The following is a 27,030-nucleotide window of genomic DNA, read 5'->3' as shown; positions in this document are numbered from 1 at the left end:
AACAGTCCAACTGGCCCTTTCACTCACATTCATTCAGCTTGGAATGAGCTAATCCACCTAGCCACGAACACAAAAGCCCATGTTGCATCACAAATCCCTTAACCTTTACAGATACAGACAATCAGTGTTTGTTTTTGCAATTGCGAATTGTTTGGGCGGTTTGTAAAGAGATGACAAGCATATCCTCTTTTGTTTGCACAGAACATACAGTGAGTGCACCATACATAGACATGCATTAACCTCTGTGGTTCAAAGAGGTCAAATCAAGCGATGCAGTGACATGATAGGGCCGTGACAATGGACTTCTAAAAACAGCAGCAGACAATATCATTCATCTAGTCATCAAGTTTTAATGCTGCTATCAGTGCCTTTAATTAGCTGGACACATTCACTGGGTAACTACAGCAAAAGAAAGCTTACACAGGAACTGTCCTCTGTTCACCCATATCCGCTGAGCCCTAATGAAAAATTGATTGGCTAATAACACTCACTGAAAGTCTAGTCCCACCTTCACGTCACTTGACACAAAAAACTGCAATAAGTCAGTGGGGTAGGATGTAGATTTTGCATTATTAATTCAAAGGGAACATGTAAACAATCTGCTGTGTTTATGGAAGCAGGGGCAAACTCCAAGAAGTGTGATTACTGAGTTTTCTTCATAATTAAAGTAAAACTCAGAGCCTCATTAAGTCTGTAAAATAGACTGATACAAGTACAAAAGAAACGCTCCAGGTTTCACTCTGCAAAGTTATCCAGATCATTTATTCAACCTGCTTCTGGGAAGAGCTCCAATGTGGGTTAATAAACTCCTCCACACTCAAGTTGTGGATTAACTGCACTTGATGATGTAGAAGGCAACGTGTTTACAAGACTGCAGTGTTCATCCCATAATCAAACTGATGTGGTTTGGTCAGTTTCAGTGGGACCAGTCAACAAACACTACAGAATCACTACTCACACAGTTTTAAACTAAAGAATGTTTATCCCTATTCCTACAGTGAAGGCTGCATTTGTCAGTCTGAAATGATTACATGGCTCAGAATTTATATAGACTATTTTCTTTTGTAATTTTTCATTGTTATTGTATTTTAAGGGTTTTTTGTAGCAATGACACACATAACCCTCCCCGGTGCTTTTTAATTAAAAGTTCTAGCTAAATATACTCAGAACAAAAACAGGCAGAGCTACAGATAATACTTGCTCTCTTCATCCACACAGAAAGCCTATTATAATGCAGACTGTTGACTTCCCAATTTTTCCCAACATGACTGAGCATGGGTCCAACCCATCATATTTTAGGCTGCCTGCTTTGTAGCCCACAGCTGCTGTTCAAAATCCTAACACAAAAACAGAAAGAAAACCTTGTCGGCTCCTTAACCTGAGTCTCATCAGCACTACATAAAAATTACATTCAATACTGGCGATCGGCTCCACCAATTCAAACTGATACTGTCAATCAAAATGAAAGCTCAACTGTGTAAATAACAGGGAACATGATTGAAAGATGTTTTTATTGTCAAATGTCTTGACAATCATTTTCTGTCCACATTAATTTGTCCAAAAGATTGAATCTATGAATTACCAAGTGCTGCCCAGTCTTGGTGCATTCTATATACAAATATACACAATGACTTCAGATCCACATGATGTCAAATAGTTGACATGTGATGCTGCCCTATCCTTTGGATTGGCAAGAAAATAAGAAATAAAGGTTATAACCTTTAGCAATAACAACATCTCACAAACCAATTCACATTATGACAAGTTTTTTTCCTCATAATCAATAGAAAATAAAAAAGCATGGCAAATGTATAGGAAAGCAGTGAAAAACAAACCAGATTCCTTCAAAGTACAAACAAGATCTGCAGAAAAGGAAAGGCTTGAAGGCAATGAAGCATAAAATACTATGTACAATAAAAAGCACAATCTACTATGCAGGTTTCAAGGGTTCATTCCTCAATGGGCAGTTATTGGAGGGCTTGCTTGCCACTGGAGTTGATTTAATGTGTCTCTTTGTGAATTGTGCTCTACTGACTAGTTACTGAGGAGTCAGAAGTAGGAGCAAGGTAAGAGTGAAAACAAAATTCATACAGGATGCTGTCATAAATACAGTATGTTATGACCACTCAGTGACCAGTCTGCAAAGCACTCTGATTGGCTGGCTGTTGAGTTTTCACAGTCCAATGTTGCTACTACAGGTAGCAGTGTGTCAGACACCAGAGACCGCCTGGCTGTTATAATCAGTGGACTCCATTTTGAGAATGTAAGGGATGATGCTGTCAATCTGCACGTTCCCAATGAGCCCAGCGAAAAACAGCTCCTCTGTGACAGCTGCACTTATCAGCCTGAGGGCGGGAAGACGCAGCAACAGCTTGGATAACCTGGGAGTAATGAGGGGGAAAGGAGACATACAATTTAAACATATGCAGCGAGTACATCAAAGGTACCATCCCAAATCTTTCCTTCTAAATATAGAGTAATTCTGCATTACTACGTCATTGCCTTTCCAGCAATGAGCTGGCATTATGTAGCATAGAAGTAAACACGACTAACCGATAAGAGTCTTCTGGGTAGGTCCTGGTAACATAGTCCTGCAGCTCCATGTAAGCCTTCTCCTGGAACCTCTCAATCTGTGGGGTGTTATCTATGCCTGGGTGATCTGGTACAGAAACAACACATGCACAAAGCCAGACATTAGATATAGGGATTGTTCCTAATACAAAAACAACTTGAAAATGAAATTTTCATTTTGTAAACTGGCCAGTTATATACGCACCAGGACTAAAGAGAACGATGGCTTTGAGGTAGGCATATTCATAGGAGTCTGGGGTCAGCTTGGACATGCTGTTACAGAACTCCTGCATCCTCCAGATGTGCTCCATTACTAGTTTTACTCGCTCTGGTGACAGCTTGTCTGTTGGACACATTAAAAAAAAAATAAAAAAAGACAAGTTTAGAGGAGACATAGATGTAAAGGGCCAAGCATCAGTGCAGTTTTTAGCAGATTCAACACAAACTGCCACAAAAAAAAGAAAGAAATGGACAGATTTAAAATCTCATTATTAGAATATGTTTCATGTCTGCAAATGTTGGTTGCTTTCTTCATAGCATTGCATAAACACTGTGCTTTTGAAATTGGATTCAAGCAAAAAAAACCTTGCAGGCAGGCAACAACAGAGCCCTCCTACCTTCCTGTAAGCTGGTCTGCAGATGGTTGATAATAGCACTTAAGATGGTACCAACATTCATAACGTTGGAACACTGTGCCAGACCCAGGGCAAACAGTTCATTCCAACAGGCTTTCATCAAGTTAATGTCATTATCTTGACCACTGCAAAATAAAAAAATGAATAATTTGAAACTGTCATTTTATAACTGACATGTAATGACAATTATTTAAAAGTATGTATTTATGAAACATCTTGACACAAAGGCTTACCCAAGGGTTTGAAAGGCAGGTATGGAGCGTGCCCAGTGCATAGAGAGAAAAAGTAAGCGGGAAGCTGACTCACAGATGTAGTTGACATTGAGGTACTCTGGCACAGGCAAAGGCATCATAAGCTGCAGGAGAGGAAGCAGACATGACTTCAGTGTAAATCAGAAAACTGTGTACCTCTGTAAAAATCAGCACTGCTTTTTGGTCTCATTTGGCGTTTATTCAGAGTGTGCGTTTACCTTGAAAGGGATGTGGCTGTCAGAGAGTAGAGGTCCCTCCAACTCCACCACAGGACCTGACTGGTCTCCTGACATCAGCTGCATTGTGGCCTCCAAGGAGTCCGCTGCTGAACCATCACCAGGGTGCAGCACTTTCGCCAGGGTGTCAAAAGCGCTAACAATATACAAAAAATGAAAACAAAATGCTCACAATAAAAGATCCACATTTTGATTTATATAGTTTGTATATTGTAGCTCAGAAAGAAACAGGAAATATAGCATACGACTCAAAAGCACTACAGCAGACATAGTCCAAGATGGGATATTTTTGATTGACTACGACTCAATCTAATTAAGTCCTTAAAAGCAGAGTCAGAAACCACATGGCCCTACAGGAAATTCAATTAAAGCTTTGTGACAAACAGAAAAAAACAGCAAACAGCCCCTGGGTTTCTCTTTAGTGCTCCTGCAGATCTCCACTCGCCGTATCAACTTATTCAGAAACCTCTGCTCAGTATCAAAGTCTCTTGATTCATTATGACATCTCCCTCACCGAGTGATATCACTTGCAGTTTGCTCATCTCCTTGGATGTCTGTCATCGAGCTGTCGCCATTGCTAAGCGTTTCAACTCCCATCAGATCATTGCCGCCGTCACTTGCCTCCCTGGTCTTGTTGAGGTGGGCGAGGGAAGTCACTACGTTTGCCAGCGTACCAAGGTCACCTTGAGAATGGTCATCCTGTTGAGGAGGGCAATGTAATAATCAAATATGCTTCAAAAATACAAAGTGTGTATTTGTTTGCACTGCCCTGCTGCAGCTTAGCAAAATGACCTTATTCATTACTTTCCTGCTTCCAGAAACAACAGGGACAAAACTCACAGATATCATCACACATTCACAATTAATGAACAAGCAATTATTGAATTATTAATTGTAAGGTGGCTTTCATATTTAAGGATAAAATAACACAAAGCTCTAATTATATGTAGTATAATTTGACTGCAGAAGTGTTACCTTGTCAGGGGATGCTGGGATCAAGATGGTGTTTTCCAGTTTGGAGAAGGGTTGTTGGATGTTGAGCAACATGCTCGACTCGAGCAAACTTGTAGACCTGCAGTGAGAGATTTGACATCTCATATAACATTGTATTACACAATCCCCATTTTTCCATGATATCATTTAAATATTGTATTTTATGTTTTGGTATAAGCATCCTGCCACTAGACAGCAATTCAAAGTTTTATTTGTAACATGCCAAGGTACAAGGCAGTGAAATGATGGTCAGACTTGGCAGCAGGACAGACAAAAAAAAAAGAAAAAGATATTATGAAAAAAAAAAATCAAATATGGCTGGAAATATTGCAATATTGTTGCATATTTATCCCAACCTATACAGAGGGTGTTTCCAGGACCAGGTTTTTCCATGATATCACACACACACACACACACACACACACACAATTACAAGGCAATACTGCCATGCTTAAATATCTGCAACAGTGTTGGGTAAGAACTTCCCAAACCATGTTTCTGTTTCATTGTAGAAAGACCACAAGTGTCTTTGGCTGCTGAATGAGTCAAAAATTACATTTAGGAATTAAGATTCCAAGATTCCTGTGTCTTTCTCATTCATTTGTTCCATGCTTTTACTTCAGAGTTCACTGAGACATTACACTATGCAAATTGTTGGTGTTCTAAAAATGTTGTACATTGGTACTTTATATATTATATAGAAACATGCGGTATAATAATTATCACAATATGTATAAAACAATTGGGCTCCTTGTCTCATGTAGTGATGAAAGTCATCACTCAAACTCTTACCCGTTTATTAGTTACACATGTACCATCTAATTCAATTCAATTCAATCCAATTCCCTGCAGAAAATCTCATCTTTCTTAAACCTATAACGGTCAGATAATGACACTGCACCAGGAAGGTGCTGATTCAGCTCTATGGTAATTTTGAGGCTATACTTACTGCTGATTGCATTTGACTGCATCATATTAAGAGGCATTTCTAATTTCCTTTCTCCATCATGCTTGTAAATGGGGAAGATAAAACACAAGAGACAACTTTCAATATGATACAGCCCAACACAATGTAATAGTTATTAGAAATGTAACACAGATATTATTTACAGCAGAGCCACTTATTATATTGTATTAGACTGTGCAGGGGAATCTGATAATCTGGGAGATTAGTGGATTATATTTAGTGGTATGTACCTAGCGGTTTCCTTGTCAGATACAAAAGTGGGTGTGGCAGCCAGAGGGCTACACAGGTTCTTGCGGATGTAGATCTTCTCAGTGGAGGCAGCACAGTTGACAGATTTCTCTCTTGTTGTCACTTCCACAGGCTTCCTCTCACACTGCACAGCTGAAACACAAAGACATCAGACCTTATTCACGCACATGTCCTAAATAACATATCCTCAACTGTATATATTGAATATTACAGTCTCTTACAATCTTGTTTCATGCCCAGAGCTATGCAGCGCTGCAGTCGACAGTACTGGCATCGGTTTCGGTGAAGCTTGTTGATGGCACACTCTCCGGAGCCCCTGCATGTGTACACCAGGTTCTTCCTAATGCTGCGTTTGAAGAAGCCCTTGCAGCCTTCACAGCTGACAGCTCCGTAATGACGCCCTGAGAGAGGAAAGAGAAAACAAGGTCGCGTTGGTAAATGCTTGCTTATTTGTTACTGAAAAACATTAATGTTTAAGCAAATTGAAATTTCCTACCTGAGGCTTTATCCCCACAGACAACGCAGTACTCCACAACTGGCTTCACAATAGACTGGTCTGAGCCTTCAGTCACAAACTGAAAAATAACCCGAGACAATAGAATAATTAAATACAGCAAACATGGGATTAAGTTTAGACTGACTAAACATGTTCATGCTTTAGTCATAAGACCTTTCAATAACTTGTTTATCAAAACTGACTGGAAGAAGTCACTAATATCCTCTGGCAATACCTGAATCTGCTGCCCAGCAAGTTCAGGGGAGGCAAATAACAGCTGGTTAACTCCAGAGCCGTCTGGAGTGGCAAGGATGACCTTGTTGGGTGAGCCTTCCTGCTTGGCCAGGATCACCTTCCCACCAGGGGAATAGTCAGCATTTGCTAGAATAAATTGCTGCTTTCCAGGGGAAGATGGCTCAAGTGCTGTGACAATCTGGATCTTCTGGCCAGTCTGCTGATCCGTTACAATCTGTTAAAAATGAAAGAATAAATAAATAAATAAATAAAAAAGTGAGGGAGTGCTGACTGTAGAGTGGCTGTTGCAAGCAAATTTACGTGATAATTGTGCATATGTCTTCATCCAAACACAATTAAAACAGTATAAGTCTCGAGCGGTGCACAGGCTGTCACATCACCTGGATTCTGTGTCCTAAAGCCATGTTGTTGTCTGCTGACACAAGCTGAATCCTTTGAGTCTGTCCATCCATTCTGATACTGCACACACCTTCTTCCACTGCTCTTTACATCAGTGCCCCATGAAGCATGCACACCTATTGAAAGAGCATATGTTTTACTTTATGTCTTACTTTCGCAAAGCTTGGTTCAGGCCATGGAATACCTACAAGGATATGGAAGGGGTTATTTTCCAATTTCCTACTGTCAACAATGCAATGTGTACTAAAAGGCTCAAATGTATAGTTGTGTTTTTTAGAAGGCTGAGTATTTCCCTAAGACAGCTAAGCACTGTAGTTGTTGTGCTCTTATTTGGGACAGTTTTTAGCAGATTTGTAATCGTTAGGGGGACTTGTAAGTATGTACAGAATCCAGGTTGTATATGTGGGATTGACTCACAATAAACTACAGTGCTAAACTACAGTGTACAGAGCAAAAGAAAAGTTATCATGGGAATTTGTTGACAACAAAACTATACAGACTATCACCAGTCTCATCCTTTAATTGATGCTTGAGTTATGTGTTGAATTTAGATCCCATAGAACATTTCATAACATTTTTACCTTAAGTGTAATTGCCGTTTACATGTGGTGATGTGTGTGGAGGAACTCGGAGCTCTTGCTCATACTGTTTCCAATTAGATCCACTGTATAAATCTTCAGAGCCGTTATTAAAATTGCCACTAAGTCAAAGTGGGTCTTACAAACACTTAACTAATGTTGCAGCTATTCTTAATATCCCTCGTGTTTACTCATTTACCTCTCCCTTTTACTGGAATATGTTTTTGCCCAAAACTTTAATCGATATTTCTAAACGATGTTGACGAAGTTGAAAAAAGCTCGAAATTATCTGTAATTAACCAACAGATAAAGTGCAGACACCTGATTAATTATATTGCGTGTATCTAACTAATATTAGTTTGTGGCCTATGCTAGCCAATCTAGCCGATGCTAGCTCGAAACTGCACTATTGGTGGCCCTGTTTTAAAATACACCCAAATATCACAGTGAAGCGACTACAAATGAGCGGTAAAGCTGGAGCAGTAACACAAACAAGCTCTTGACAGTCAGCTATTTAAAATCGATACGGAAGATAAAGGTATTTCTTTTCCTGTGGGTGAAAGGTCAACATTGAAGGGTTAAAGCATGCTAGGGTTCAAGGCCCATGATGCAGAACCGCAGAGTCAACGGTGGAACTTCGGTTTTGACAACTGGGCAAAATTCGCAATACTTTCGCACTGGATTTCCACATCCATCGGCAATTCAGCAAAATAGTTGACGATTTAACACCACGACGGACCGCTGTCGCATTCAAACTTAATTGAGTGATGTGGTTGTTAAGTTTGCGGAGACTGGTTAGCAACGCTAGCACAGCAGCTAGCATCAGCTAGCATTTACGCCGTTAGCTCTCGCGGCTAAGCTCGTCGGCTTACTAGCATGTCCGTTATCTGTGTTCCTGTGCCGAATTCCCTCTAACAGCTACGCGTTAACCTTGCTAGAAAAAGCAGCCATCTATTCGCACACAAATACCAACATCATAAATACTTGCCAAAGGTAGCTTTTATGCGCTGGGATTCGGACGACAACACTAACGAGCTAGTTTAGCTTCTGCTAGCCTGTAGCTAATGGCAGCTTCCCCGTTGTAGACGTACTGAACACTCCCTCCCCTCCTGTGTTACCGGCCACTCGTGTCTCTTTGATGAACCCCTCATGCGTTCCCTTTAGTACATATTTCTTACCTGTCGAGGAGCTGCTACGTCAGATAGTGTATTACTTTCAATAATTTAATATTTTAACTATTTTGCTGCAGTTGGTGGGAGGGTCAGAGTTCGTGACCTTTTCTCATCAATAAACGCCGTTTGCACATGCGCACTTAGGTAGCCGCAGCTCTCAACCTCCGTTGGTTTGTGATGGTGTAAACCATGATATAAACCTGTTAAAATGTAATTATCTTCTTATTTGGCTTCAGTTTTACAGGGGTACTGACATATGTCACAAGCACATCACACAGTAGATAGTGAGATCTTTTAGTAACCCAATATACTGAACGCACCTCAACGGTTCAGTATGAGGTCCACCTGCAGCCACATCGGCAGTTAGTCAAAGCAACATCACCATGCTGCTAAAGTGTTGTGCTCGTGTAGAGGTACTGGTACCGCAGTATTTCACTTAGTAGTAATTTAGAATCACTCAGAATAATCGTTGGTTTTAGTTGGTTGCAGAATACGTCACTGGATGGATGTGATATTATGGTACCATTCTCTGATTAGGCACAACTTACAAAGGGTTTATGAGCTGTAATTAATGGTTTTCTCAATGATTCATAAGTGATTCGCTAATGTTTTATAGATCAGTTATGATCCATTATTCGAACAACATAACCTAGCATCTTCTGGGTTCATAAAGGAGACCCTCCAATGGACTGTTTTGGTGACTTATCTAATGGAAAAGGCCTGCAGAGCATCTGGACCAAAATCTGTTTATTAACTTATCCATAAAGTCTGACGAGCTGCTGATGTACGATTACAGCTTGGAATAGTGCAAATGATGAGAAAACAATGTCAATTTGAAATGTTAATTGCATATATTACATTTTGAAGTGAAGAAGTTCCCATTCTGTTGTTTGAATAAAGACTCTTGCATCAGTGTGCCCTGTTTAAATCTATTGTTTGTTACACACATCTGTATGTTTCTATTCAGTATTAATGCACTTATTAACATTGGTAAACCTACTTAGGGTTTCACCCTTTTCATCAGGTTTGCAGATATAAATATTACTTCTATTGAACCATTAGCAAAAGTGAGTCATTCATCTGCAGCTATTTAAATCATGGGTACAATTCTGCAGCTGTAAATGTTAATATGCAATTTATAAATGGATTTTGATCCAGATGTCCTCCAGCCCTTATCCAGAAGATAAGTGATCAAACAGTCTGTTGGGGAGGCCTCCCTAATAAATACTAAGTTAAAAAGATGAGCAAAGTGCTGAAAGGGGGATTTTCCACAACCTGGCAACCCAAAATTTGTTTCAATTAATTCCTTATAGCTGATCTATAAAGCATTGGTAAATAGTGTACCGTACTAACATTAATAAATCCATTAAGTACAGCCTACTAACCCTTTAGAAATGGTGGCTTATCAGAGAGTGGTTCCACTATTATGAATTCAAAGTACACAAAAGTTCACAAAAGGCTATTCAGTTACAGCAACACCCATATTCATGTAATTTGTTATTCCCCCATTTGCTGACTATTAAAACACCCTGCTCTTCCACTATTTTGATGTGCAGTCAAATTGTTTGTTCCCATTTGTACAACTGACCATGACAAGAGCACAGTAAAACAAAACATTTATTACAGTGACAGAATTAAAGCAGTAAAAATGAGATTCATGGACATTTAATAACATTTCATTTACAATTATCTATATTTACAAATGATGTGTGTAGGGATGAAATCTATGTACAGACATTTGAGTGACTCAAGTGCAAAACACATTATGGTACAATTATGTCAAAGTACACTTACTGTATGTCCAAACAGTGAATATTCCCCTGATACACCATTAAGACTTAAGGTGAGACTCAAAGTTACAGAAAGGCTTACTAATGTAAGGTGAAAATTTCACCTACAAGCATGAGGAGTGCACATTGTCATGTCACATCAACATGATTTGTTTCGACTATTATTGGGTACATGCGGATCAAAATTATCTTTATTACAAATCTATAGACAACGGTTTTTACTGACAAATCTGTGGTATGGAGATCCAAGCAGGTTACTAAACAAATAAATTAAGATGTAGCAACAAAATCAAAGCGTAAAAGTCTAAAAAAGCTACAGATGATTGTGGAATCATTCTTAAGCTGTGGCCAAAACTACATAAAACCTGGTGGAAAAGATTCATGTTAACATACAAAAATGAAAATGGATCATTCCTACCTTCACAGGAGTGCTCTAAAAACTATGTAAACTCAGGTAAATCTGATGAAAGCAGTACATTACTTTGTATGTATGTAATTTCACGTGGCGCCTCTGGATACTTTTTGCAGTATTCAGAGAGCACTGAGGTAAAACATTTTCAGGCAACGGTGAGAAAGTCTGCTGAATAACTTCACACGTGGTCTGAAGGCATTAAAGCACCGTGGCTTCTTTGAATGAGTTGATCCATCTATATATATATATAAAAAGAAAAGATAATTAGTATTATTGTTGCTGTCATCATATGTAATAATGGGTAGCATCCCTCTTTATACTGTACCTCTGGGCTGTTTGTTCATCTTCAGCTTTAAAAATGTAGTAAAGTGTGTTTTTGTGATAGAGCTTAAACTGTAACGTCTCAGATGAATCTTCTATCAACATGAATCCCAACAGGGGCTGACTCTCTAAGGCTGCAACATCCTGCATGAAGACACAATAAAGCACAGATGGACATGAAATCGGTTCCTCTTGGTCCAATTACAACATAATGATGTGCTTTCATTGAGACAAGTGGGAGACCTTACCTCACTTGCAGCATACGTGTACAAGACTTTGTCTTTGATGACGAACCACAGCCTCTTCCCCTGCTTCTTATTGCCCTTGAACCTCTGCAGATACCCACTGATGGATGAGTTGTCTGTGTTTGCTGTCACCTGCAACAAGTAAAAGCCATCTGATGAGTTTTCTGGTCGTTATAAACAACAATGCAGCCCGATCAGGACAAAGCATCAACTACCTCTTTGAGTGCCGCAGGTATCTTCTTCTGCTTCCTGGAGAAAGCGAAGGTAGCTCTGTTTCCAGGGGATACAGCTGATGATAGAGACCTTTCATCTGATGCATAGAAATGTGCAACAGACAGTGGTTTAACACACAGAAGATACAGAGAAAAGAGGGTATGCCTGTGTCTAATTCAAGGTGTTGTTTTAAACTTTAACAACATAAAAATGTGAGGAAAACAAAACGTATGTTGTCACTGGAGACAATGTTAGAAGGAAGCTGCTCTTACTTGTCTGCTCATGAAGAACATAGAAACACTGGTCACACACTCGTCCTAATTGGTTCTTTAGGTATTCAAGACGGTATTTGTTGGCGGAACAGGACTGGCACACCACCTGATGAGAAGATAAAGGACAAGATACAAACTTTTTCTGTTTTGTAACGTGATCTGCTTTCCTGTTTTTAAAAGAATAATTTGACATTTTGAGAAATACGCTCATTTGCTTTCTTGCCAAGAGTTAGATGAGAAGATAGAAAGATAATAGATGATATCAATATATGTCTGTACAGTAATTATGAAACTATCACCAGCAGCAGGTTAGTGTAAACACGACAATTTGCCCTTTTATGTGGGAGTACGTGTCGCAGCGGATGTTGAAGTTATTTAGTTTTTGTACAGATGAAACAAGCGAGATATAATGTGTTAATTAGTGAGCAGCACAGTCACCTTACCTTTCCACATGCACGGCAGTGGTGTCTCCTCCACGTTAGGGAGAATTCACAGGTGCAGATCATACACATGGTGGTCCGCGGGTCAGGGATCCATATTGGGGCTTTGGATCCTAAAGGTGCACCATCACCACTATCGCTCAGTTCCACCTGAATATAATAATAAAGACCAAAACACAGGAGTTATCACTCACTGCTCATACATACACTGTAAAATAGACATTTTAGTTTTGATCGCCCTAACATCTGTGCAAACAGGGAATGTATGAGGTGTATTTTTGAGGCTGTCTTACCTCTTCTAGAGGTTTTCCTGATATAAAACTGATCTTCCTCTTGGTGTAGTCACTGATCGCTGTGGAGATGGCCTCAAGCCATTCATCTCGCTCTGTGGCTGAACTGCAGGAGGAGAAAACAAAGTGTAACTACCTACACAGTGTTCACTGACCTATGCACTGCGAGGAGAACACAGGATGACTATTATGTAATGGATTATGAAAGAGATATCTTTTGTTTCTGAGTCTTACCTTGCAGAGAGAATGAAGGAGCGCTCCACGCTCTCAATGTTCAGCTCATTCTGATAGGCCTCTTGGCTTGGTTTGCTAACCTGTAATCATTTTCACTGTGAGCAGTGATGCCAGCGTCTATCTTATCTTGTGATAATGTATGTGTGAGAAGATGAGAAGTGAAATGAGAAGAGAAGTCCTCACCCTCATCCCAGCCAGACACAGCATGTTGTTGAGCTTGTACTGGCCTGACTGAACAGGAGTGGTGTACAGCAGAGTGTCATTGAACTAAAGGAGGAATGACATAGAGACATCATTAATTAATTCAATCAATCATTGGTACTTTTCTCCGTGGGTAGCATTCTTTGTATAATCAAAGGCTTGATCACCTTTGAGCCCTGACCTCAGCACAGTAAAGAGTCTATAAGTCTAACACCTCACAGCAGCATAAAAACACAAGGATGTATTGACCATATAATGCCCTGAAAAGAAACACTTAAATAAAAAGGAAGCCAGACTGAGCATCTCTTGGAACCCGCATCTGATCACAATGATCCTTTGCAGAAGCATTTGGGGCAAAGTGAAGTTGGGGGAGTGTGAGAGAAGAAGGAGACAGATGTGTACTATACCAGGAAGAACTTTCGGGGCTGCATGACCTTCCTTGCTAGCTTCATCAGGAAACCCTCCTTCAGGAAGATCTGAAGCACAAAACATTAAGTCATGCTTGTTGTTTCACATGTTTAATTCAATGAGACAGATGGTTATTTTCTAAATGTTAAGGAACTTCATGATGCTCTATATTATACGGTAAGTCCTATAGGCAATAAAGGATTTGGTTGATAAATGTTTACAGCTAACAGCGTTGTGTTTTCCTCTTCATCAGAATAATCATTACTCCAGTTCATTTTGCACCTTCAGAACTTTGAGGTGACATTGTTTTGTCAGCTGTTATATTCAAGGTGTTCAAAAGTGAACTCTGAAACTATTTCACCAACACGGACAAGACGGAAGAAGGAAATTTAAACATCTGCTGTTCCATGACAAGTGTGGAAAATCCATTTGTGTGTGTGATGGGGTTGAAAGCTCCTGAAGGGCTACTAAATGGATCTAAAAGTGAGTTTGGGTTACCTAAGCATTTATAGGGAAAAGGGCTTTGGTAGTTAATTGAAATGAAGAGAAGTTAATATTCTAATACATAAATACATTTCCTGATGGTTTACATTCAAAAGTTAGTAACATCTATAAGGTCTCACCCGTCCTGGCTGGACTATCTCATGGTGGCCATTCAGACTGCACTGCACCTGGATCAGCTTCTGGAAATTATCCTGAGAATTTTTTTTTTAAAAGTGGAGATCAGAAACCTGAGTGGAGCATTTTATCAACTTGTTAAGAAAATGTTCTGATTGTCTCTCACCCCTTGTTTCATGATGTCGTTGGCATGATTGGCCACCTCTTTTACAAGAGCAAGGGCAGCTGCGTAAAAAAAAAATAATAATCACATACATGACATGTAATGTTTCAATTCCACTGACAACGTCACATAGGTTTAAAGTATGCAGTGGTAAAAGGTCCTTGGTTTACCTTGTGTGTCCGTGTAATCATCTGAGTCCTCAGATAGGTTTTTTAGATAGTCTAAAACAAAATTACAAATATTTCAAGGTCGCGTCAACAATGCAACCAAATAAGTGAAAAGTACTTTGTACATTTGGTCACAAGTGCTCAGTGTTGTGTAGTAAATTCCTGGAATGTAATCTGAAATTAAAGTCCTGGATAAAAAGGTCTGCAGGTGCTTACATAATGCAATTATACAAGAGTGACGTGAGGAACATTCTTCACATTTTGGCACAGAACGCTCGACCCTGATGCATTAGACTCATGACACCCTAAGCCCACTCATGTTAAAGCTTGTGTTATGTCACTAAATCTGATTTGGACTGCACTTCAAAAATCTTATTATCCGAGGATTGAAGAGGCAAGACAGAACTATTGACTAGTTTTGTTTTTCTGTACACCAGGGGGCAGCATGTTGCCTGTAATAAGACACCACAGGCTGGTCAAACATGCAATGTTTAGGAGCCCACAACTCCAAGGATGAAGTGATTTGCATTTCTTTTTCTTTTTTTTTTTTTTTTTTAGAAAAAGCTTGACTTTGAGTTAAGAATGATGTGTCAAGAAATAAAATGGATCAATTTAACGCTTGATCAGAAGTACCTGTGAACAACAGCTGATACTGAGGAATCCTCTGAACAGGCTTCAGCAGGTAATGCTTCAGAGCCAAGTTGGCACAGCGTGGACCGGTCTTGGACAAAGAATAATACACTTCACAAAAGGCGCTATTTTCAGGAACAAACACACATGCACCATTCTCTGCACATGCATAAACAATGAAGCGTCATTGACATAAAAGACACCCCCCCCCCCCCCCCAGACAGAGAGAACAGGTCGAGCAAGCATTGTTACCTCAAATTCCCGTACTACAGCTCCGAATGCTGGGTTTCTCTTACTCTGCTCTTCCAGTAGAGCCACATTCTTGTCATACTCGCGGATGTAAGTGGAGTACATCTTCAGATAAGGCCCTTTCTTCAGGAAAATGTCTGCTAGCTGTGCATTCTCATCCCTGTGCAGAGAATAAAGTAGTATGAGATAAACTGAACAATTATCATCATTTTAACTAATATTATTATTTAGATGTAACATTTGAATTGATTATTAATGTTCCCTTGTCCTTGAGTTCCTACCTGCCATTGTTTTGCAGAGACAGTGGTGAGTCTCACAGTAACCAGTGTAACAAGTGCAGATTTTGGAATGACTGGAGAATGCTACTCATGAAGAAAATATGTTTACAGACTGATGGCAGCAGTGAGATTGAGTAGCATTCTCCAGCCAATCCAGGCTGTGGGCGATAAATAGGCCACAGTTTCTCGAAAACTTCCTTAATCAACACAACAAATCAACAGCAAAGCAACACAATAAAACACTCAACTTATCTCTCTCCCTCTGGGCTCATATCATGCTCTGATCATTGTGTATTGTGCAGATTAGTTACACAACATGAACAAATAAGCATCAAAATGTGAACAGTATTTAAGATAAGTATGTATCATATGTAAACCAGATATTTCAGGAATATGGTTTTCAAAGCATGCACCCAAAACGTTACACCAATATGTAATCGTTAAGCATTTCAATCCAAAACCGTGGTCAATAGTATGTTGCTATGACAGTCTGCACCCTACTAGGAAGGATTTTATAACCTGGCTGAAGGGATTTACTCATTCAGCCACAAGAGTGAGTGCCTGGTGAGGTCAGGCACTGATATTGAGTGATAAGGCCTGGCAGCTGTTAGCCCACTTCATCTCACAGGTGTTGAGGTTGAGGCTCTGCCAAGTTATTCCTCACCAAACTAGGACAACAGTTTTTTTTTGTATAGAGCTTGCTTTGTGCACCGAGACTCATGTTGAAACTGTTGCCACAAAGTTGAGAGCACATTATTGTCTAAAAGGTTATATTTTATGCAATTGTAGCATTAAAGACCTTGAAGACCTTGCTGTAGGTGGAACAATGTTTAACAATGATTATCATAATAATAATAATAATAATAATAATAATAATAATGTTTCACTTTTATATTCAGTTCAGTTTATATTCACTTTTTTTCCTCTGTGCTCTTCTCACTAGTTTGAGGTGGATGAAGCTCAGTTGGAAAAATGCAATGTCATGTACTTCTGTGCACCAATCAGGATTTATGCAGTGCTCACATCTTAAGGGATGGTTGGTGCAGATGGAAAAGATTCCTCTGCTAACAATACCAGTGTTCTCATTACCTGGCAACTCAAGAGAGATTGTGTAATTAGAAAGATGGGTGTGAGAAATTGATGTTTAATTAAAGTGAACAACAGCCACTGACTGATGTGAGGCATCTATAGTTGTTTTGTTTTCAGGGATTTCCATACTAGGAAGTGCCAAGTGCTTTCAAGATGATGATTTGGAAGTTGACATGAATGCTGTTTACAAGTTGAAAACTGGTAATTACAGTAACTCTGAAATGACATGAGCACAGCACTGGCAACCTTTTAATGACAACCTGATGACAGTTGGTATGATGTTCCTTAACTGTTAATCAAAGCTAATTAAATCACGTCTGCACAAAGCCCTGGTGAAGCCAATTAGCTTAGTTTTGGATTGTAGAACTCTTACTGATACCTAAAGATGTTTTTTAATCTTTAATATTGTTTTTCTTTAATGAATATTTCATCTCTGTGATATTTTATCACAGAGATGAAGGTTTAAGGTTTAAGGGTCATTATGATTTCCCATAACTGGAACAAGGGGCTGAGCAAAAACCTTGAAAAACAGTTCTGGACCAAAGGTCTGTCCACATACCTTTGGCCATATGGTGTAACTGTATCTTTTGCTCTTGGTGTTAGTAACAGTGATCCATAAACATCAATGTAAAAATATTGTGATCTTGTACCATTTGGCCAATCTCTGCTTCAGCTCTCTCAGCAGGTCTTGGTTGAGTTCGTAGAGTTGTGGGAGGTAGTAAAGGATCTGGTTGAGAAGACGCTCCTCAATCACAGGCTTCCCGTTCTGACGAGATGCTTTAGACACTGCATCCCGAAAGTCCTGCAGGTCAGATAGTCAGACAAATAAAGAGTCAGATGGTCAAATACAGGAACTAAGGCACACTGGGGAAAACCCAGAGTATGCAAAGTTTGCCTGGGTCTCTTTAGATTTTCTTGAAAATGCAGTTCAGTCTGAGATCATTAAATGAAACCCAAGGAATGGACTAAAGAAATACAGGTATAAAAGCTGTTTGCTGTGCAAATTATATAACATGGTCCCCAAAAGAAGACTATAAATTAGATCAGCTCCAGGAACCTTGAGTATAAAAGTTAAAGAGAGAGGAATACTGCTGACCCATGACCTACAAACACCTGACTCGCATTAAGCATCCTCAAGTTTCCAGAAAATAGTGAGTCAGGACTAAAAAACGAGCACAGAGGAGCCTGAGGGCGCCATCTCTGCTTCTTTTTCTGATGATGTTGAGTTTTTTTTTTTTGGTGGTTTATGTGATCACATGGCAAATAAAACCACTTAAAGACTGGGCCCCCGTTAGAGAGCTCCTGCGGTTAACATGTGTGATCTCCTACTACTACAACAGCTGCCAGTGATGAAGGCGGGTCATGTGGATGTTAGAAAAATATGGATGATTCACGAGATAAAATAAAAATCAGCAGTAAAGTGAAGATTTGTTAGTGATGTTAATATGCTGCTGGGAGGTCAACAATTTGGAGACAATAGGTTTTAACTTGACAGCAAAAGTACAAAGAGCATGGCACTAGCATGGATAAAAAATATAGTTCAACTGATAACTGATTAAAATACACAACAAATGTTATCATACAGCGGTTTGTGGAAAGCTATTTGCGGACTTCCTGGTGAAGATGGAGAATGAACACATAAGTCACACATACTAAGTATGTAAGTCACCTCCACATTCTTGGTATGACTGTTCCTCATTACTGGACTCCATTCCCCTACAGTCTACAGAGACCCAAGCACTTCCTGTCTGCGCTCTGCACCAAGGAGCCATCGCTTGTGACTCAGTCCTACTACATTCTCATTCATGATTTTGTCTCTCCAAACATCAACTCATCTGACTGTACTTATCTTGTTAGAATAAAGAGGTAGAAAAATACCATTGATTTACAGTCTGACGTTATATGTCCAGTTTTTAAAGTTCAAACTGTCTATTACGTCGACGGGACTGGCCATTGTAGTCCTGATCAAATTACTTGAGAGATAAAGTCATTTTTCCGTGAACTGTCTTTGTTTCTAGTGGGGTGGCAATGCTGCTCTGTTGGTCCGTAACTCTGAAATGTTTCAACAATTATCGGATGGACTGATATAATATCGTTATGGTTCCCAGAGGATGAATCCTTCTGACATTTGTGGTAATGTGAATTTTCCTCTATATATGTGGTTTGGAGTGAAATGTTTCAACAAACACTAGATGGATAATTGTCATGACATTTGTACATACATTCATGGTCCCCGCAGGATGAACTGTAATAACTTTGGTGTGTGGCGCCATCATCAGGTCAAAATTTCAATTTGTCCATAGAATCAAATAAAACTAATTCCCTTCAGTCTCAGCTGTACTTTGTCTTTACTGCTAATTTACAAATGCTAAAATGCTAACATATTAGACTGGTCATAATACCTGCCTAATATCACCATGTTAGCATTGTCATTATGAGCAGGTTAGCATGGTGATGTTAGCATTTAGCTCAAAGCACCATTGTGCTAAAGTACAGCCTCACACAGAAACTGGCTATGACTTCAGGTTTTAACCATCCTTTGTGCCAATATGACCCACAGCCATAGTGGCTGTGTTGGTAGTTGTGCTTAAGTCCTTATTTTATAAACTGCCTCCATTTTTTATATTATTTAGTTTTATTTTATTTTAGTCTGAAAGAGCAAGCAAGTTCACACATTTGATTGTGTTCCTTTATCAATTCAGATACTGTACATCACATCGTATAGCTGATTGCGAGACAGTAATTGTTAAAGGTTGTTGTACCTGTTACCCTACATTGCGTTTTGTCACGTGTCAAACATCTTAAGGGTATTAGAGCAAGGAAAGATTAAATTTCTCAAAATGTCAAAAGGAGACAACATGACTCTGTTTAGGTCCAGAGAAGTGCAGTGTTTCGGTTAGATTGCACTACCAGTGAAATTCAGTAGAAAACCATGAGGAATGTGAACTATGAGGGCAAGACTGAGGGGAGCTGGGTCTGCAAACAGTCTTATCCTGCATGGGGTGTGCCCCAGTGGTAAGCATAATCAAACACATATGGAGAATGTGGGCTCTCACAGTAGACTAGCACTAGATAAAACATATAGAGAACAACACCAGCCTCTGCTCTCATCACAGCAAACATGAGGCCTGTTTTTGTGTGAAGCAAATAACACTGAAGGGTGATGTGTGGGGTTCTTACAACATGAAGCAGCTTCAGGACATCAACAAACCTGGAAAAGAAAACAATGGAAAAAGTTAAATAAGTTATGGTAAATAAGTAAAGCAAAGTGAAGAATACAGATAAGAAAATACATTCTCTCACTTCTCTTCTTCGAGTGTTATCTAGCCATGCTGACATTTGTGCTTTTATTTGCCAAGGTTTTGAGATATCTGTCTCCGCCCAACACAATGTGCTTTCATAGGGTTTTATCTTTGCTGCCTCACAGCATAAAAAATGAACAGACACATGTCTGTCCAAAAGTAATATCCTTTGTGTTACACAATGTACAGACCCGAAGTGTTTTCATTTCATACAAGAGGAATAGTCTCTATGAGGCTGTTGCTAGTGAAGTTTGTGGATTATCCAGAGCAATGGGATCACTGTTAGTAGACTGAGATACTGCTGTTCAGTTTCTAAATGTCCCTAAATGTTAGATGTTCCCTTCACCTCAGATACACTCAGAGAGCGATATCTCCAAACCAGGGCAAATAAAACCATAACTATCTGCGTGGCTGGACACCACAAGTAGCAAGTGAGAAAATCTTTTTTTTTTTTCTTTTTGTAATTTGAGTGAATCTACGCAGAAAAAAAGAAAAAAAAAGAAGACTCTTACACACTCTCGGAGGACATGATTTCAGTAGCGATGTGGTGAATCTTATTCTTCTTCTGTCCACTCTGCGTCTAACAACGGTGCAAAAACAGACTTTCATTAAATGGATTTAAGATCAAGGCTCATAACAAAAAAACCCACAGATACATGCATCATAATACACCCAGTTGCTCATTAGGAACTAGAGGGGTGCGGTTTGTGGTGCTTTTGAACTGTATCACATCAAACAGAGGGGTGTTTCTGTTCTTTAGCCTACCCTCATTAATATAATACAGCACCGCAGCATGCAGCCTCCAAAATGATCCTATAGTCAGACCACACCTCTCAAAACACTTTCAATGAAAATTGTGAAGGTACGATTTATCATATATTATACTGCATTAGTGTAAGCTAGGTGTTTCTTATAAAACTGGAAAGTGAATGTACATTCAGGAGGATATTCGTTATACATGAGGTCAGTGAAAATGAGGGAACAAAGTGTCAAAATGATGAAAAGTTTTCAAAACTTTTATCTCTCAGCCCTTGTAAAGAACAAACCCTGGGAAATGATTCCAGGAAATATTTCTGAGCACACAGGGGACTGAAGTCATAAATCATAAACAGCGTCTGCTCTCCTCACCGTACTCTCCTCCGGCTGCTCAGGGTCTCCTTTACTTGAGATGGAGCTGCTATCGTTGTCCTCCTCATCTGAGGACGAGATGTTGGCCGCGATGTCATCATCCGAGGGACCATCACTCAGGGGTGCAGATTCCTCATTGGCAGAGTTTCTGTTGAAAGGGCAGGATGTTAGGCTCAGACACGAACAGAGACAGATGCCAGAGCATGAACAAAATGTGCAGGTGCTACGGACACATAGAAACAGCTTTAGTCATTCAAACGTGATGTGATGAGAAGGCTACAAGAAAGTGAGGATGTTATTTATGGAAGAGACGAGGCTGAAATAAAAAACACCTATGTCAGCATTTCATAAGTGGGAGTGTGCCCCTTTGGCAGTCCAGTGGTATTTGAACATTTCCTGCTCTGATCAAATGGGAATTATGAAAAAGAACACACAGGAAAGGGAGCACTTGACACAGCCGGAAAAACATTTAATGATAATCATCAACACTGTCACATATCACTAGCCCCAGTCCAGCTGCACACCGCGGGTCACAGAGCAGCAGTTTGGCTAAATGCTGCCAAGCCCAATAGGAACAAACTCTAAACTAAACACAAACCACTCGCCACGATCATCACAATCATCACCATCATCACAATCATCACACACTTTCTTCATTTAATCTTGCAGCTAAAAGAAAATGACTAGATACGAAGAGCTAAAAGGAAACTGCACCAAAGAGAAATTGCAAATCTAAAATACCACAATTCCCTGAGGGAGCGCTCGCTGTGAAACGACGGCACCTCCCTGAACAAAACTGCAGAAAAAGAAATAGACCCTAGCATCAGCAGCAAACCCATTAAGTCAGAGTCAGTGGGTCTCACATACTGTGACGTGTTTACAATAACTGTTGTATTTAACTGTGACTGGTCTGTGTCTGTGAGCCGCTCAACGTGTTTCCAACATGTGATTGTTGCACTGTTTGACACACTAAGCCGTGAGAGGCAGAGTGTACAGTTACACAAACTGTAATCCTATTTTTCCAACTGACTTCTGCTCATTCATAACACACCATGCATTCTTTATGTAAAAGGATAATTTACAAAGATTACTCCCAAGACTATAAACATACTAAAAGTTTAATTGAGCTAATTAAGCATGTTGTGACCAAACTTTTTAAGGGTCAGTTCACCCAAAATCACATTTCCTCACCTTCTCCACTGCTACTGTATATCTGTATGTGTTTTTTTTTTTTTTTATCCTAGGATGTGAGCATTTGAAATCACATTATGAAAATTCAGTACCAGTGTCTTGTTCCAGTAACAGGGTGTCTGTTCCTCTGCTTAATTCACAGACCTCCCTGTCAGTTTTATAGAGACTATTTCTTTGATAAAAAACAAGTTTAAGTGAAAACTATTGACAGCAGGCTCTGGTGATGACCGGGAGTAACAAGAACATGGTTTCTGGAAAGACACACTGCTCTTTAAGAATCAGTTTTCATTGCTTTGAGCAGCACAAAGGGATTTCCCCTGTGTTTGAGTGAAGTTAAAAAAACAATTCTCAGTGACAGATATCTCAAAACCTGCAGTGCTGGTGGATGAACTGAACCCTTTAATAATGGAGGCACTTCTTGGAGACACTACCTTCTTAGCCTCAGATAAAAAGATGCTGAGCTACAATGCACAGGTGACAACTGTTGCCTCTGATAATAACCTGTAGTATATACTGTACAGTATAGTGCACCATAACCTATAGTACATATTTAAGAAATGTAATGCGCAATCAAAGTATTTAAGTCAACTCATAATCAACTCCCGAAAGGTGTGGCAAACACACGTGCCCCCTTACTTGTCACACACCCCAGACAGGAATCTGCAACAGAAGACAATGTGACACGAGTCTTAGTGATCTTGCCTTTTTACAAATGTCATTAACTAACAGATAACTGGTTTTACGAAGCCTCAGGTGTTTCCTGTACTCATTTAAGAAAACAATGCAATCATCTAATGTGCAGTAAACTCATGGGTAACTTTAGGATGTGATGTAGACAGACATGAAAGCCACCACAATCTACCTTTCATAGTCTGTAGGTGTCTGACACTGTTGGTGTCCAGTGTTTTTCTCGAAGGACATATATGGCTCCTGCTCCTCGTAAATGCCCTCATCGTTATACAATTCACTGTCCCAGGCCGAGGGCTGCGAGAGGGAGGCCTGAGGAGATGACCCCGCCTTCCCCACGTGAACGTTAATGTAGTCTGGTATCTCCTCATAGTGACGAACGTTCTCATAGTGAACAGCCTCATCTATTTCATGGAAACAATCATCTCCATCCACGCTTTGCTCTACTCCAATCAGAGGGCAGGAGAATTTACGTTCAGCCCTGAGACTCTCTGGGAAGTTCTGACATGCTTCTTGGTCCTTGTCCACACTTTGTTCATTATCATCCCCGGTGCAGTCGGAGCTCTGGCTTCCTCTTACTATCAGCTTGGGCAGCATCTTCACTGAGAGCTTCAAGTCCAGCAGTTTCCGGAAAGAGGTTTTCCTCTGTCCTTCAGAGCGAGTGAGGTCAGCAGTGGAGAATGACTTGGCTTTCTGTTTCCCCAAGCTGCCCCGCAAAGGCTTGATTCCAGCTGTTAAGAGGTCTCTGCTTGTTTTCCCATCTGGAGGCAAAGGCAGCTCCCTCATCACTCTCCCCTGAAAAACACTATCTTGTCTGGGAAGGGCATGTCGTTTCTTATTATCTCCTAATTTCCCCTCTTCTGTCTCCTCAGAGGAGTCCTGTCTCTGCGTGAATGGCATCGGGCTGCTGTGTCTCTGTGGCTTCGTTGGACGCACCTTGACCACCCCATCCTGTGGTGCCACGGTGATCGCAGGAGGCTGTCTGATCTCCGGGTGACTGAGCAAACTGTTATGAGGAGGACAACGTGTGAGGTCACTGTAGACCGCCTTCTGATCCTCCTCTCCTTCCATCTCCCTCTCCACCTCTTCATCCTCCTTGTCCACTGATATCTCCATCTCATAGATGATGCTGTCCCAACCCAGATCCTCCTCATCCACATCCTTTGGCAGCGTTTCAGGAGCAGAGGTTGGCACTTTCTCAGGTGCAGACAGAAAAGGCTTTTTCTTGGGTGGAGGGGCTGGTGGAGCACAGGCCTTTCTCAGAGGCAGAACAATTGGCTGCTTGTTTTCACTAACAGGTACACTGACAGACAGGGATGAGCTGTCCTTCCTCTCTGATGACACCCTCACCTCTTTGACGTTCATTTCCCTCCCTTCCTGGTTTATAATCTCTTCCCTCTCCATCTCCACCTTTTCCTGACGAACCAGAACAGCTGTCTTGGGTTTCCGTGGTACAGGGACGGGTTTCCTAGGGGCTGCTGGGACTGGTTTGCTCTGGGGCACACTAAGTATTTGCTCTGAGCCAAGAGCATCTTCCTCTGGTCCTCGCCCAGGTGCACTCTGAGGTATCACGTTACCATTTACCTCATCGCTCCATGTTCTGTGAGGAAGAGACGGCCTAACTCTCACCACGGGACTTGAGGTACTGATGTCTGTGTTGAGATTTTTGTCCAAAGTAAGCATCTCTTGTAGAGGTTTATGGTTAGTGAGGTGGGTATTGGTGGGTGAAGGCAGTAGACAAACATTTTGTGGAGGGTTAGCGCTCGTCACCTGGCTCTTGACAGCGTCTGTTCTCTCCCTGCCGTCCACGACACCTTGAGATGTAGGGAGAAGCTTCCTGTTTTCTTCAGCTTTACCTTTGTGCAGTGTTTTCAAGTCTTTCTCCATTTTGTCTCTGCTTGCTGATGTGTTCCTGATGCACTGGCAGTTTTCCTGGCTACACAAGCAAATAGGAATAATATAATCCCAATCTGGCTTTTTGTTTTCTTGCTGTATTCCATTTTGGCCGTTCAGTAGACCAACGGTCCGAGGGTTTCCTGTTACAGATGTTTGGAGCAGGCTCTTTGAAACGAGAGGTTTGGATTCCACAGCGCTGGTGAGTTTGGAGAAGCTGGGTTTAGGGGCCAGTACTGGTTTAACCTTTCTGGGTGTGCCCGGAGAAGGGATAGAGAGGCCTTCTCTTCTGGGGGTTGAGGGAGACAGCCCCGGCGTCTGGGGCTGCACCAGCTTTGGTTTAGGGGCCAGAGGCGGCTTGTACATGCCTGAGGAGAGAAAAACAAAAGATATACACTTGTCTTCACTGAAACAGAACCTCAAATCATTCTATATCTACATTATCTAAAATACAACAAAACAATTATGGCTCTAATCCAACACAATGAAAGAGGCATGTTCTGAATTTCCAGATGGCACATTAGATGTATTTTCTGACAGATGCTGCACTGACGGGGTTTCACTCTTTAACTCTTTAAATCTTCTCTGAAGCATTGATCCTAACCTAGTGACAGCTTAGTGTAAAACTGTTGTAAAGTACTCAACCAACTCGCCGGGGGGTTCGAATATCACATGGCTTTTGTTTTCCCCTGCACACAGCAGCAGAGTAATCCAGCTAATGGCCCATGTCAACAGGCAGAGGAGGAGGAGGAGGAGCAGATGGGAGATGAAGAGTAGGAGAGAAATGGAGGAGGGGGAGCACAGGGACTGGATGGAAAAGAGTCACGCAAACTTGTAAATCTGTCTGAACCAGTGTCCTTAAATCTTCTGTTGGGGGAGTGTAACTGTAACATGCTGACCTACAGAGATGTTGTTGTTGGTTTTTTTTTACCCCTCAGCAAATCACATATTTCTCTTCTTAGCAAGCCACAGTTTGAGAAAATCTGCAAGTCTAGAAAAAACAATGTCATGTGGTTTGATTAGGAGATTTTTGGCACAGTGAGTGACATGCTGTTTATGAGTGACACACAAGTTAAATATAAAACTTGATGATTGCCAGTCACTTACCTGTACAATACAAACAATACAAACAATACATACATTTATTCTTTCTTTAGTCTATTTTGTTGCGTTTGTCTTGGATCTGTTAATACACTTGTTTGGCTGCTTTCACCTACATTTAAAATCCTAACCAGGGACTAAAGTACAAACAATACAGCTGTTGCATCGTCGTTCACTCACTTACCTGAGTTCATCCTCGCTTCGCTCCTGTTTCGTCTGGTCTTATGAATCAGTGCAGCGGAAACAAACCGTCCTTCATGTCCGGATACATTTACAAGACTCAAACTAAGTTATGTGTGAAAAAGAAATCGGCATTTTCCCTGCGTCTGTTCGAGCAGCAGCACTTTGTGATCCCGCTGTCAACACTTCATTCTCACCGAAGCCGCACTGGCTGCCAAGTGAGCTTCCTTTTTGTTTCCGTGAACGGGCCACTAGAGGTCCTCAGCAGGCGCAGACTGCCGCATCCAATAAAGAGTGCTTCTATGTGTCAGTTAAAATGAAGTGTAGCATTAACTAAGCCTCACTCACGTGTATAGTAAGAAATAAAAAAATCCTGAGCCTTTGATGCTAAATTATTATCTTCTCAGCATCTGATCAACGTTGCATTTCCACCCAACCGCATTAAGGTTTCTAAATTGCTTATCATCATTACACAGAAATGTTCCATACAGCCATACGCACATATCTTTCCACATACATCATCATTACTAATATTAACCCCGCTGTGACTAAGAGGCCAGAAATACGAGTGGATGCCAGCTGATGTTTTGTAAGCAATGTTTGATTCATGGTTGAGGAAGTAAAACTGAAAAGCCATCATTTTTCGGCGGTGCTGCTTTCACCATGCCATAACTTTATAGTCAGGTTGATCAGGCAGATGTTCTTACAGGAAACATCCCAGATTAT

General features: G+C 40.6%; 2 protein-coding genes across 3 annotated transcripts; both read right to left on the bottom strand.

The window, feature by feature from the left end:
* Positions 1 to 1,492: 1,492 nt before the first annotated feature.
* Positions 1,493 to 8,774, bottom strand: nr2c1 (nuclear receptor subfamily 2, group C, member 1). Its single transcript, XM_056387309.1, has 14 exons — positions 8,619 to 8,774; positions 7,034 to 7,168; positions 6,634 to 6,867; positions 6,399 to 6,477; positions 6,124 to 6,303; positions 5,884 to 6,034; positions 4,669 to 4,765; positions 4,208 to 4,392; positions 3,676 to 3,829; positions 3,440 to 3,561; positions 3,189 to 3,331; positions 2,777 to 2,914; positions 2,554 to 2,659; positions 1,493 to 2,381 (listed from the first exon to the last, which is right to left on the bottom strand). The coding sequence occupies exons 2-14, from the start codon at positions 7,103 to 7,105 to the stop codon at positions 2,210 to 2,212; spliced, it is 1,833 nt and encodes a 610-aa protein (XP_056243284.1). The 5' UTR covers positions 7,106 to 7,168; positions 8,619 to 8,774; the 3' UTR covers positions 1,493 to 2,209.
* A 1,677-nt stretch (positions 8,775 to 10,451) lies between these two features.
* LOC130175718 (FYVE, RhoGEF and PH domain-containing protein 6-like) lies at positions 10,452 to 26,504 on the bottom strand. 2 transcript variants are annotated; one of them, XM_056386226.1, is made up of 22 exons: positions 26,309 to 26,504; positions 23,306 to 25,391; positions 23,080 to 23,103; positions 21,253 to 21,400; positions 20,637 to 20,704; positions 20,003 to 20,033; positions 17,473 to 17,624; positions 15,459 to 15,615; positions 15,210 to 15,297; positions 14,580 to 14,630; positions 14,413 to 14,471; positions 14,252 to 14,323; positions 13,628 to 13,696; positions 13,203 to 13,286; positions 13,020 to 13,099; positions 12,789 to 12,891; positions 12,499 to 12,645; positions 12,056 to 12,161; positions 11,786 to 11,880; positions 11,574 to 11,702; positions 11,330 to 11,469; positions 10,452 to 11,239 (listed from the first exon to the last, which is right to left on the bottom strand). In XM_056386226.1, exons 1-22 carry the CDS (start codon positions 26,316 to 26,318, stop codon positions 11,203 to 11,205), a joined length of 3,936 nt encoding a protein of 1,311 aa, XP_056242201.1. In that variant the 5' UTR covers positions 26,319 to 26,504; the 3' UTR covers positions 10,452 to 11,202. The 2 variants fall into 2 exon arrangements, with proteins under 2 accessions (XP_056242201.1, XP_056242202.1); XM_056386227.1 differs by lacking the exon at positions 23,080 to 23,103.
* Between the last annotated feature and the right edge of the window lie 526 nt (positions 26,505 to 27,030).

This window comes from Seriola aureovittata, chromosome 10, assembly GCF_021018895.1.
Source record: "Seriola aureovittata isolate HTS-2021-v1 ecotype China chromosome 10, ASM2101889v1, whole genome shotgun sequence".
NCBI lineage: Eukaryota > Metazoa > Chordata > Actinopteri > Carangiformes > Carangidae > Seriola > Seriola aureovittata.
Note: the sequence above shows the minus strand (reverse complement) of the source record. Positions and strands in the feature narration are given on the sequence as shown.

Coding starts and splice junctions, on each gene's coding strand:
- LOC130175718 (XM_056386226.1), bottom strand. Junction 23,104..23,305: donor ACACCTACAGACTATGAAAG/GTAGATTGTGGT, acceptor CTTCTGTTGCAG/ATTCCTGTCTGGGGTGTGTG. Junction 17,625..20,002: donor TCCTGAAGCTGCTTCATGTT/GTAAGAACCCCA, acceptor TCTGACCTGCAG/GACTTTCGGGATGCAGTGTC.
- nr2c1 (XM_056387309.1), bottom strand. CDS start 7,105: ATGGATGGACAGACTCAAAGGATTCAGCTTGTGTCAGCAGACAACAAC. Junction 6,304..6,398: donor CTGTGGGGATAAAGCCTCAG/GTAGGAAATTTC, acceptor TTCCTCTCTCAG/GGCGTCATTACGGAGCTGTC. Junction 3,332..3,439: donor CCTGCCTTTCAAACCCTTGG/GTAAGCCTTTGT, acceptor TTTATTTTGCAG/TGGTCAAGATAATGACATTA.